At 39.2% G+C, this 12725-nt stretch overlaps 2 protein-coding genes across 2 annotated transcripts; both read right to left on the reverse strand.

The window, feature by feature from the left end:
- Positions 1-708: 708 nt before the first annotated feature.
- On the reverse strand, positions 709-3528 carry LOC116334701 (procathepsin L-like). Its single transcript, XM_039603095.1, has 8 exons — positions 3179-3528; positions 2839-2943; positions 2462-2604; positions 2106-2303; positions 1827-2018; positions 1303-1468; positions 1084-1189; positions 709-999 (listed from the first exon to the last, which is right to left on the reverse strand). Exons 2-8 carry the CDS (start codon positions 2936-2938, stop codon positions 900-902), a joined length of 1005 nt encoding a protein of 334 aa, XP_039459029.1. The 5' UTR covers positions 2939-2943; positions 3179-3528; the 3' UTR covers positions 709-899.
- A 4799-nt stretch (positions 3529-8327) lies between these two features.
- On the reverse strand, positions 8328-11001 carry LOC116334700 (procathepsin L-like). Its single transcript, XM_039603096.1, has 8 exons — positions 10972-11001; positions 10550-10654; positions 10157-10299; positions 9809-10006; positions 9530-9721; positions 9011-9176; positions 8791-8896; positions 8328-8589 (listed from the first exon to the last, which is right to left on the reverse strand). The coding sequence occupies exons 2-8, from the start codon at positions 10647-10649 to the stop codon at positions 8490-8492; spliced, it is 1005 nt and encodes a 334-aa protein (XP_039459030.1). The 5' UTR covers positions 10650-10654; positions 10972-11001; the 3' UTR covers positions 8328-8489.
- Between the last annotated feature and the right edge of the window lie 1724 nt (positions 11002-12725).

A 12725-nucleotide genomic window follows, 5' to 3' on the forward strand; every position in this document is an offset into this window, starting at 1 on the left:
CACACCAAAGAAATATTTTAATTATGCTACTTTTGTTTGTATTTGACATGGTTTGTGCTCTTGCCACATATGTCAAAAACTGTATCTCGGCAGTTTGTGGAGCTGAAATAGCTCCACACACGGCTCTGCTTATAATCACCCATTATTGTCAACTAAGTGAGCGAGCACACTTTTAGGGAAGAGGAAGCACATGGGAACATAGTAAGATGAATTAGACCTAATGAGACTGGGAAGCAAAATCAAATACACTGAACACGGGATGAAAGACTGTCAAAATAAAACAGGAAGTACACGACACAGAAATGGGGAAAAGCAGACAGGGGGACAAAAGATGAAACACGAGGAGAGGAAAAGGGGAAAAAGGTAAGGAAGATGAAGCACAGCGACACAACTAAGACACACAGAGCACTAGGGACACAACAGACTCTCACAAGTGACACAGAGGTGAGACAAAGACACAAGAGAAACCTCACAGACACACAAGAAAATGTAAAAGCATAGAAAGAACTAAACTCGATGCTAAACTTTAAAAAATTGAAATTAAACCGTCATAATACAAAGAGTCACAAAACAAAATAACCTCAAAATGCTGGGTCAAATGATGCATCACCCTCACAACTGGGGAACACAAAAGTCTGCAGCTGCATTCCACAGGTGCTAAATATTTATGTCTAGATGATGGATTGACGAACAGAACACAGTTTCACAATTTATGTATTTATTTTAACTTGTATTTGTCGTCTTTATAAATTTATTCCATTAAACACTAATGCAGGAAAAGAGAGGTTCTTGACCCGACAAATAAAATGATGTTTAGTTACATAACACCGTTAAAAACTTTAAACTAAATTTTGGTCAAATCAGAAGGAAAAAATGAGGACAGGTTTCTTCAGACCTCTTCAGACCAGAGGGTACGTTGCATCAGAAGCAATCCCACACTGGTTGGATTTATTCCTGCTCATCTTAATGTATCCCTTGTCTCCCCATCTGAGACCCCAGCTGCAGAAAGAAACAAATTGCACAGTTTAACAACATTTAGCTGCTAAAAACATTAAGATATGAGCATCACTTGTGAGTAAATACCTGTTCTTGATCAGCCAGTAGTCATGTCCATTTTCTGTACCATAACCCACAGCCAGCACATCGTGGTTCAACACTGTCTTGCTGCAGTCGGGCTCATCATACACTCCTGCAAATACATGTCAATTAGACTGAACAAAAGAACAAATGAAGCATTTCACATTTCTTTTCCAATTTAAAAATGTTTCTCTGCACTTTACAAATATGTTTCAATGTCTGCACCTGATTGGTAGAATCTGAATGAGTTATGAGAAGCATCAATGCCAACAGATATCGGTCCGATAGTGGCCACAGCCTCCTTCAGGGCATCTTCATTACTGGGTTTCACTTCAACATAGCCACTGCATTTGGCACCAATACCATCAGGCTTGTAACGGCATTGTTGACCCTAATACAGAGAACATATGCTAAAATGAGTTTCTACTGCTGTCACACATTTATATTAGAAAGCAGAGGGCTTTCCAAAAGCTGTTAAAAATAGATTTTGAAAGAAGTTAATAAAGTAGCTTATGCTGTGAGTTTTACAGGGCTTGGAGCTACCATATATTTTGGCAGTACTGTATAGTCCATCATGCATGGCCATTATTAACACCACTGTCTGAATGAGCTGATTTGCATTTATAATTCTGATATTTATGATATGATGATAGGTGATAAAGACCTGACTGCATATATTCAAGGTTCGTGATTTAAATCACAGAAGAAACAGGTGTGTGTTTGTGTTTGACATATTGCTATCTATTTACCTTAGCCTCATAAGGGTAGGATGCCTCAGTGTCAATTCCTCCATTGGCTTGGATGTACTGAAAGGCCCGCTTCACTGATCCTCCATTGCAGCCATTGTTACCAAAGCTGTGAGAGCAGTCCATTAACTGCTGCTCACTCAGAGACACCAGCTTTCCTGTCTTCCTGAAGTGCTGACCCTCCAGTACACCAGTCTGCAGTAAGGATGATTCAATTTCAAACCAGACAACAGTTTCTGTTTCCCAAAGTTTCCCAAAGAACACAAAATTTTATGTACTCACTGTGCTGAAGGCCCAGCAGGAGCCACATATCTTCTGATCCTTGACTTCAGTGACATATCCCTTATCCCTCCAGTCAACAGTGTTGGGCAGATCAGTACCTTCAGGCAGGCGAAAGAAGGCAGAGCCACGCTGAGGCAGAGAAGCATTGAAGGAGCCAAGGAAGCTTTGGGAAATCAGCTGTTTGTACTCTTCATGTTCCTGGTAAAGAGGGAAGAAATTCATGGGGGTTTTATCAAACGAAGTTGTTGTTTGTTTGTTTTTTGGTATCCTCACACGCTAATTGCATCTAAAAATACAGATAACAACTGAATTGGTGAAGGGTAAAATCTGAATGATCTGGTTTTTTGTACACATACCATGTCAGCAAAGTGTGTCATCCCAAGGTGGTAGGATTTCAAACCCTGGTCTGCCAAGATGTTGTGCATTAGCACATGTTTGCGGTTGTTGAGCCAGATCTGCTTCCGGTGAGCCTCCTCTGACTCAGACTCATATGACTTTTCTGCAAGTTGGAAAAGGAAATTATGAAAAACAGAACAAAGAAAAATCCATTATAATTTGTTTTGATTCGCTAACATATTTCCTTTGATTTGAAGCTTATAAACTTTTACACAACTTAACATGAGGATGAGGCAAGTTTGAGGCTTGGACAGTGTCTTAAAGAACACAAAAAATGATCAGAAGCTTCTGAAAAAACGCAAAAACAAAAGAGGAGAGAAAGAGTCTGCTGTCTCACCAAACTTGAGTTTCCAGGCGCGAAACTCAAGATCTTCCAGAGAGATGATGGCACAGCTGGATACAGCCAGAACAGCAGAAACAACAAGCAGCAACTTCATGTTGACTGAATACAAAGAAACAGATCCTTTGTGACTTATAGGAAACCACATCAGTTTTAAAATGCTTTCTGTCATAATGTTGGATGTCACTTTCATAGTACGACAGTATCATCTCTCTCTCCAATTCTTTTTCAAATTGATAATTCTTTGTTTTTCTTTGTTTTTTTTTCATCAGCACATTACTGAAAAGTGTATTTACACACTCACCTATGTGTCTAATTACGTGCTGTAGCTACTTACCTGTCTCAGTGTCCGTGGTTGATATAGGTCTGCGTCAGAGAGAACGTCTTATATAGCAGACTACTAGTATGACTGCAGTATTCCAGTCAGGTCAGGACAGGAGTAAAGTAAAGAAAGCGAAAGAATGTTATGTACTGAAATAGAAAAAGGTGGAGGTGTCAGGGTCCCTCAGTCCTCCTTGGCTTCTCCCCTATGATTGGGTCTTCTGTCTGTCTTTTCCCATTTTCTCCTCTGTCTGTGTTCGTTTGTGTGTTTGGAAACTAAATCCAGGATATCACTTACAAAACAAAACCCAGCTCACTCACTCTGTTGGATAACCCCACCAAAGCTATCAGTTTCTATGATTTGAAGCCCCCATCACCCTGTTGGTCCGTGGCACCCTTGGTTACAAACCCACAATCCACACATCAACTGAGAAAAAAAAACTGAGTCTGGATGGAGGCTGTCTTGCCATAAGAACTGTTTAAAATCCACTCTCCCTTAAGATTCTACACCCGCTGAGCCAATCCGACCTGAGTTTTCAGATGGGTTTGGTTCAGGGTTCCAAACTGTTTATCATGATTTGGCTGAAGTTTTCAGAAAGGATCCCACTCTGTTTCTTCCTCCACATCTGTCTGTCACTTGATGAGGATTAGGTAGGGTGGTGAGTGGAAGACAGCCTTCAATACCCATCACAGACACTTCAAATACCTGGTAATGCCCTGGACTAACTAACACACCCACTGTTTTTCAGGCCCTAGTTAATGACGTTGTCTGGCATTTCATAAATTGTTTCATGTTTGCCGGGCTACAGGAAAGATAAATTGCTGGGCAACCAAAGGGGCATCTCAAACCAGGCCCAGCAAAGGTGCAAGCAGTCATGGACTGGCCAGTGCCTGAGAACTGCAAATGTTGCAACGTTTCCTTGGTTTTCCTAACTTTACTGGGACTTTAGTAAAGTTGCCATGCCTCTAACCCAACTTTCCAAATCACAGTTCCAGTGGACCCCAGCAGCTCAGTCCTCCTTTGACTTCCTCAAACAACACTTCACTTCTGCTCCCATCCTTTCTCAACCAAACCTCTAACAACAGTGGATGTGGATGCATTAGATTCTGGAGTGGGAGCCGTCTTGTCTCAACATAAAGAAGGTCAAATGCATCCCTGTGCCTTTTTCTTTTGATGTCTATTCCCTGCAGGGCAAAATTATGATGTTAGATCTGGAGCTGAAACTCTTGCATACCTCGAAAGGGCGAAAATACTCGACACTTGACACACAAAGTGGGCTTTGTTTTTTACCCTCTTTAATTTTGCCACAACGTACAGGCCAAGCTCTTTAAACAAGCTAGTCCACTGTGTAAACCTGAATTCTGTGTTGCAGCCGAACTCTATGATGTGTAGAGACCAGTTTTCCTTTTTTATAAACTGGTATCTATTTGCTGATTTGGTAATCATTTAAAAAAATGTAGTATTGTAGTGTCAAATTTATTATTGTTTTTTATTAAATTAATATGTTAAAATACAGATTACACATGTTGACTAGATGGTGGAAACTGGATTGGCAGTCTGTCTATACTGGATTGCTCAACAGACCATAGTTTCTAATGCTAAAAACCACTTCATGGGTAATAAGCTACACACTACCAACACAACGTAACAAACACAATTACAGTTTTAGCTCTTAGTATAAAGCATTCTATTTATTTATTTAACATGCATTTGACGTCTTTATGACGTTATTCCATTAAGCACCAATGCAGGAAAAGAGTGCTTCTTGACACCATAAATCAAATGATGTTTGGTTACATAACTTGGTTAAAAACATTCATATACATTTTGGTCAAAGCAGAAGGAAGAAATGGTGATGAGTTCCTTCTGATATCTTCAGACCAAAGATACTGGAATTGCTTTGGAATTAGCAATTCCACACTGGTTGGTTGTTCCTGCTCATCTTAAAGTTTCCTTTCTCTCCCCATTCAAGGCCCCAACTGCAGACTTTGTTTGATAAATGAGAAACTCTGGAAAATATGTTCTTACTCCAGGAGGTATCTCAAAAACTAAGAAACTTTTATACCACATAAATTATATTTTTTTTCATCTCTGTTCACAAGTTTCTGGATTTCTTTTTTGTAAGACTAAGACTGAACTTTATTTTTGCATTTCTGGAAAAGTTCACATTCTCTGTGTCTCAGTGTCAGTTAGCACTATTTCTTCAATCAATACTGTTGGTTAGATCAGTACCTTCAGGCAGGCAAAGAAAGGTGGAGCCACAGCGAGGCAGAGAAGCATTGAAGGAGCCATGCAGCCCTGGGAAACCAGCTGTTTGCACTCTTCATGTTTCTGGTATACAGGGAAAAATTATGGGGATTTTATCCAAAAGTTTTCTGTTTGTCTTTTTGTATCCTTAGTAGGACTTCAAACCCTGGTTTGCCAAGATGTTGTGCTCTAGTGCAAGCTTGCAGTTGTTGAGCCAGACTTGTTTCCGGTGAACCTCCTCTGACTTAGATCAGAGTTATATGACTTTTCTACCAATTGGAAAAGGGAATTATGAGAAAAAACAGAAAAAATAAATTAATCATTATTTTTTTTAATCTGCTAACATGTTTCCTTTGATTTGAGTCTTATAAACTTTTAGACAAGTAAACACATGGGTGAGCATTTCTTTGTTTGAGTTTGAGGCTTGGACAGCATCTTTAAGAACATAAAACTTGATCAGAAGCTTCTGACAAAAATCGAAAATAAAAGAGAAGAAAAAGAGTCTGCTGTCTCACCAAACTTCAGTTTCCAAGCGTGAAGCTCCATATCTTTCAGAGAGATGCTGGCACAGCAGGTTACAGCAGAACAGCAGAAAAAACAAGCAGCAACTTCATATTGACTGAAAAGAAGCAGAAAAAAACAGAGGCATAGCCAGCTTCTCTGCACTTTCATGGCAGGATTTGACAATATTCAAAAGAGGTAGTCACCGAATGTTTGGCCTTTCCACCTCCCACAGGAGGCTCAGGTCAGGTCAGGTGCAGAAAAGTTCATGACAGTCAGTCAGACAGATAATTTTCTTTGGTCTCAAGTAATTTTTGCAATATTTATTTATTTAGTATTTAAAATCAAATCTGCATTATGTCTGGGACAACACTGGATACATTTACACATGGAGAGATATTTCACTACCAGGCCATGAGCTAACCATTACATGTGTTTACAGAGATTCAACTTTAATATTTATCATTAAATATGAGCAAAAGTTCATGAGCAGGTCTATTATTAAGTGTAATGATAGAAACTGATGATTATGTATTTCTGTATTTTTATAAATTACATAAAATTGGTATGGATAAAGTATGAAAGGATAAAACAAAAATGATTTTTCATAAACTCTGATTTTATTTTGTGATGTACACTTGTTGTTATTTATAGTGTGGTTTCAAAGCACAATATGAATGCTGAAGCTCTACTCTGACCAGTGGTCAGGGTCCAGGGTTTGAGTGATGAGCTCTGTCCACTCAGACTGGCTTCATAGGTCACTGAGCCCGCCTTCCTCCGCTGGTCTGCAGAGAGGCTCAGGGTGCTGCTCCAGCTATAGCAGCCATCTGTCCCTAAGACCTCCAGGCCGGTTGAAACCCCTGAGGATGTGTTGATACTCCTGTCAGGAGACAGACACACGCTCTACTTTTAATATTAGGTTTAAACATTCATTTTTTTAAAAACAATATAGTTATGGCTCGATCAGGTGACCCTGAATCCTCCCTTAGTTATGCTGCAATAGACATAGGCTGCTGGGGCACTCCCATGATGCATTGAGTTTTTCCTTTTCAGTCATCTTTTTCACTCACTATGTGTTAATAGACCTCTCTGCATTGAATCATACTTGTTATTAATCTGTCTCTCTTCCACAGCATGTCTTTATCCTGTTTTCCTTCTCTCACCCCAACCGGTGGCAGCAGATGGCCGCCCCTCCCTGAGCCTGGTTCTGCCGAAGGTTTCTTCCTGTTAAAAGGGAGTTTTTCCTTCCCACTATCGCCAAAGTGCTTGCTCATAGGGGGTCATATGATTGGTGGGTTTTCCTCTGTATGTATTATTGTAGGGTCTACCATACAATATAAAGAACCTTGAGGCGACTGTTTCCAATTGAATTGGACTGAATTGATTTGAATGACTTTTGATGACCATGGTACCTGTTGAGGATTATAGTTCTCGCTATTTCTCATTAATTGTGTAAATGCTCAGAAAATAAAACAAGATTCGCACTTTCAAACGCTTTTAAAAGTACCCATCTTTCTTCAGGTGTGGCATCCTCTGCCATTCTAGAATCAGCAATTAGAAAGCGTTCAGTGAAGTATCGCTAGTTAAACAGAGCGCTCAAAATCCAAACATGGCTGCAGTTTTCCACCTTGGCATCAAGCGCCAGATTGACCTCCTGATGAATAAAGTCACTGGAAGTCTGTGCAAGCTTCAGCAGTAGAGTTCGGCCTGCTTGAAAATATTCAGTGTTGAAAATTATCTATATAGATTGCATGTATATAAATAATATTTTTTGTTATTACAAAAATACAAGAAATATCAAAATTAAAGGTAGCTTATTATCTGGTATTATGATTTTTAATGAACAAATTTAATCATAATTAATGCACACTGAATTTCATAAGTATAGAAGACCTCCTGTGATGTTTGTTATTTTTCAAGAAAAGTCATAATCATTGTGTTATAAACCTGTTCTAACTATCATTTGCTTTATTTGGGTTTTCTTTAGCTTAAAAAAGTGTTTGGTTAGAGTATCTATCAAGTTTTGAGGTCACCAAATAATTTATTCTGTTTGTCTCCATCAGCTGAAGAAACTGGAAAAATGTGATGTTTGTCACACACATTTTAAGCTAGCTAAATGCTGAAAGATGTTGTTACCTTAAAATAATTCTTATTTTTATAATGGAGTGGAGATCAGTATGTATGTATCAATAATAACCATACAAATTCTGTAAGTAATGTGATATCAAATGTCTTAACAAACTAAACCTGGACAACATTGGCTTTATTCATTAGGGAACACAAAAGTCTCCAGAAGACTAGAAACACATCCCATGGGTGCTGAACATTTCTGCCTGGATGATGGATTGATCAACAGACCACAGTTTCACAGTTTATTTATTTATTTTTACATGTATTTGCCTTATTTATACATTTATTCCATTAAACACCTTTGCAGGAAAAGAGAGCTTCTTAACACCACAAATATAATTATGTTTAGTTACAAAACTCGCTTAAAAAGACTGAAAGAAATTGTGGCCAAACCAGATTTTCTGTAAAATCAGAAGGAAAAACTGAGGACGGGTTTCTTCCAACCTCTTCAGACTAGAGGGTAGCTTGCTTGAGAAGCAATCCCACACTGGTTGGATTTGTTCCTGCTCATCTTAATGTATCCCTTGTCTCCCCATCTGAGACCCCAGCTGCAGAAAAAAAAAACACAGTTTAACAACATTTAGCAGTTAAAAGTCAATAGTGTTCACACTAACAGTCCAAAAGCATGTAGAAAAATAATGATCTCCATAAATAAGATGCCTTTACATATTTTTGTATCAGTACTCAGTGAATGTTAGAAGTAGTGAAGTGCATGAATTAAAATACGAGCATCACATTGGAGTAAATACCTGTTCTTGATCAGCCAGTAGTCATGTCCATTTTCTGTACCATAACCCACAGCCAGCGCACCATGGTCCAACACTGTCTTGCTGCAGTCGGGGTCATCATACACTCCTGCAAATACATGTCAATTAAACTGAACAAAAGAACAAATGAAGCATTTCACATTTCTTTTCCAATTTAAAAATGTTTCTCTGCACTTTGCAAATATTTTTTCAATATCTGCACCTGATTGGTAGAATTGGAATGAATGACGAGAAGCATCAATGCCAACAGATATCGGTCCGATAGTGGCCACAGCTTTCTTCAGGGTTTCTTCATTACTGGGTTTGACATGAACATAGCCATTGCATTTGGCACCAATACCATCAGGCTTGTAACGGCATCGCTGACCCTAATACAGAGAACATATGCTATTATAAGTTTCTACTGCTGTCACACATTTATATTAGCAAACAGAGAGTTTACCAAAATACTGTGATGTTAAAAATAGATTTTGAAATTAGTTAATAAAGTAGCTTATGCTGTGAGTTTTACAGGGCTTGGAGCTACCATATGTTTTAGCAGTACTGTACAGCTTATCATGCATGGCCATCATTAACACCACTGTCTGAATGAGCTGATTTGCATTTATAATTCTGATATTTACGATATGATGATAGTCAGGTGGTAAGGACCTGACTGCATATATTCAAGGTTGGTGATTCACAGAAGAAACAGGTGTTTGATATATTGCTATCTATTTACCTTAGCCTTATAAGGGTAGGATGTCTCAGTGTCAATTCCTCCATTGGCTTGTATGTACTGAAGGGCCCGCTTCACTGATCCTCCATTGCAGCCATTGTTGCCAAAGCTGTGAGAGCAGTCCATTAATTGCTGCTCACTCAGAGATACCAGCTTCCCTGTCTTCCTGAAGTGCTGACCCTCCAGTACACCAGTCTGGAGTAAGGACGATTCAATTTCAAACCAGACAACAGTTTCTGTTTCCCAAAGTTTCTCAAAGAACACAAAATTTTATGTACTCACTGTGCTGAAGGCCCAGCAGGAGCCACACTGCTTCTGATCCTTGACTTCAGTGACATATCCCTTATCCCTCCAGTCAACAGTGTCGGGCAGATCATGACCTTCAGGCAGGCCAAGGAAGGCAGAGCCACGCTGAGGCAGAGAAGCATTGAAGGTGTGAAGGCAACCCTGGGAAACCAGCTGTTTGTACTCTTCGTTGTCCTGGTAAAAAGCAGCAAAGTTCATGGGTTTTTATGCAAAAAGTTTTGGGGTTTTTTGTATCATCACATGCTAATTATATTGAAAAATATTGATGACAACTCAAATGGTGAATTGGTAAAATTTAAATGATATGTCTTTTTCTGCACATACCATATCAGCGAAGTGTGTCATCCCAAGGCGGTAGGACTTCAAACCCTGGTCTGCCAAGATGTTGTGCATTAGCACAAATTTGCGGTTGTTGAGCCAAACCTGCTTCCGGTGAGCCTCATCTGACTCAGAGTCATATGATTTTTCTACCAATTGGAAAAGGAAATTATGGGGAAAAAAGAACAAAAGAAAGTTAATCATTTTGTATTTTAAACCTGCTAACATATTTCCTTTATTTCCAGTTTTATAATCTTTAGCACAAGTAAAAATACAGGTGAGCTCATCTTTCTTTTTAAATTTGAGGCTTGCACAGTATCTTAAACAACATAAAACATGATCAGAAGCTTCTGACAAAAAGAAAAAATGAAAGAGGAGAGAAAGAGTCTGCTGTCTCACCAAATTTCAGTTTCCAAGCGTGAAACTCCAGATCTTCCAGAGAGATGCTGGCACAGCTGGCTACAGCCAGAACAGCAGAAACAACAAGCAGCAACTTCATCTTGACTGAATACAAACAGAAAAGAAAGAAATCCTTTGTGACTTACAGGAAACTTATGTTTCTGATGAAAACTGTTTTTTAATTCTTTCTTGGTTATACATGATTTAAAATGCTTTTGGTCATTATATTAGATGTCACTTTCATTTGACAATATCCTCTTTGTCCCATTTTATTTGTGAGTTTCTATGTTACCTCCTCCTGAAATTCTTTCTGAAATTAATAATTTTTTTGTTTTGTTTTTTTTCATCATAATTACTGAAAAGTGTATTTACACTTTTACAACTAAACTACATGTTTAGTTTTCTGTGCTGTGGTTACTTACCTGTCTCAGTGTCCGTACCTGTTGTGAAGAGTGTAGCACAATCACCTGTGGTTGATATAGGTCTGCGTCAGAGAGGAGTTCTTATATAGTGGGCTACTAGCATGACTGCAGCATTCCAGGTCAGCACAGGTGTTTGTAAAGAAAGTGAAAGAACGTGAAGCAGTGGAACAGAAAAAGGTGGAGCTGTACATTAACAGTCTGTTACAGTCTCAGTCTACATTAACTCAGGCATCCAGGACTGTAGTTTAAAATGAAGGCAACAACTTTTTGGTTCACAAACCAAACAAAAGAAGCAAACATAAAGCAAAAAGAAATGCAATTGCCTTCATTTCAAGAGTTTACAGAACATCACATGACATCACTCACTTAAGGAAACATTTTATTTATCCTCACTCAGCAATAACAAGGAGCACAATAGTCATGAATCATTTGATTAAATTTCAGTGTTTATTTGGGGGGTTGAGGGCTTGGCCAGCTTTTCTGTAATTTGTTACAGATATTGACAAGTTTCAAAAGAGGCTGTCAAAGAATTTTTGGCTTTTCTCACCATTGTTCACTGGAAGTTAGATGATAAGGTGGAGGAACCTTCATGACAGTCAGCATTCTTTATTCTTCTTTGCTCTCAAGTAGTTTTTGCAAATCTCAGTCCCAGACTCTAAAGTATTATTTAGTATTTGAGGAGAAGATCAAGTTTAAACTGTCAAGTTTATTTGCAAGCCAGAGGCCATAGAAACAACTATGATCTAAGACTCCATGTCAGACTTTGTGAAAAACAAGAACGATTTATTTTGAATTATTTAGTCAGCTGAAAGTATTTTATGTCAGACAAAATATAAATGACATCTGACATATTGCCACAGGAAATGAGGTTGAAATGTGCTCTGTCTCATGTTATCTAAAAACCTCATCCAACTAGATGTGTCTGAAAAACTACGAGTAAAATAAAGCAAGTTACTCATAACATATTTTGAGGAGATTAAAATTTATTGCCAAATACAAGGGGGGTGGGAAGTTAATCTATTTGTCTGTTGTTAAGTCTGTGTTTTGGAGTTTTGACAAAACTCCAAAACACAGACTTAACAACGTGGTGTATGCTGTACAGTGCAGCGAGGAATGCCCAGACCTCTACATTGGAGAGACCAAACAGCCACTTCACAAGCGCATGGCACAACATAGAAGAGCCACCTCCACAGGACAAGACTCAGCAGTCCATCTGCATCTTAAGGACAAAGGTCACTCTTTCGAGGATGCCAATGTTCACATTTTGGACAGAGAGGACAGATGGTTTGAAAGAGGAGTGAAAGAGGCCATCTATGTCCACTGTGAGCGACCATCTTTGAACAGAGGCGGTGGTTTACGACACCAACTGTCTGCCATCTATAATCCAGTTTTGAGTTCCCTCCCCAGACGCCTTAACGCCCACTCACATCCTGGGCCATCTGACCTCAGGAACTCACATGACAAGGTGGGGCCAGGTTTCACAATGAGCTCACCCGAAACCCTGGCTGATTAGGTACCACACCCGCTTTCACACCTTGGCTCATGTGATTAGAGGATCACCAGGGGGTCCTTTGTCCCTCTTTGGGGGGATACTCCCACTGGGTTTAAATCTGGGACTCTCGGCCATTTGACCTTAGAACTGAAGAAGCTTCTCGGATGAGAGGTGAAACGTCTTCAAGCAACTTAAAGAAGTCCAGACGCTTTTCTTTGCAAATTCCTTTGACTACCTCTGGATTGGCAGACCAGGGTGGTGG

This window comes from Oreochromis aureus, linkage group 19, assembly GCF_013358895.1.
Source record: "Oreochromis aureus strain Israel breed Guangdong linkage group 19, ZZ_aureus, whole genome shotgun sequence".
Classification (NCBI taxonomy): domain Eukaryota; kingdom Metazoa; phylum Chordata; class Actinopteri; order Cichliformes; family Cichlidae; genus Oreochromis; species Oreochromis aureus.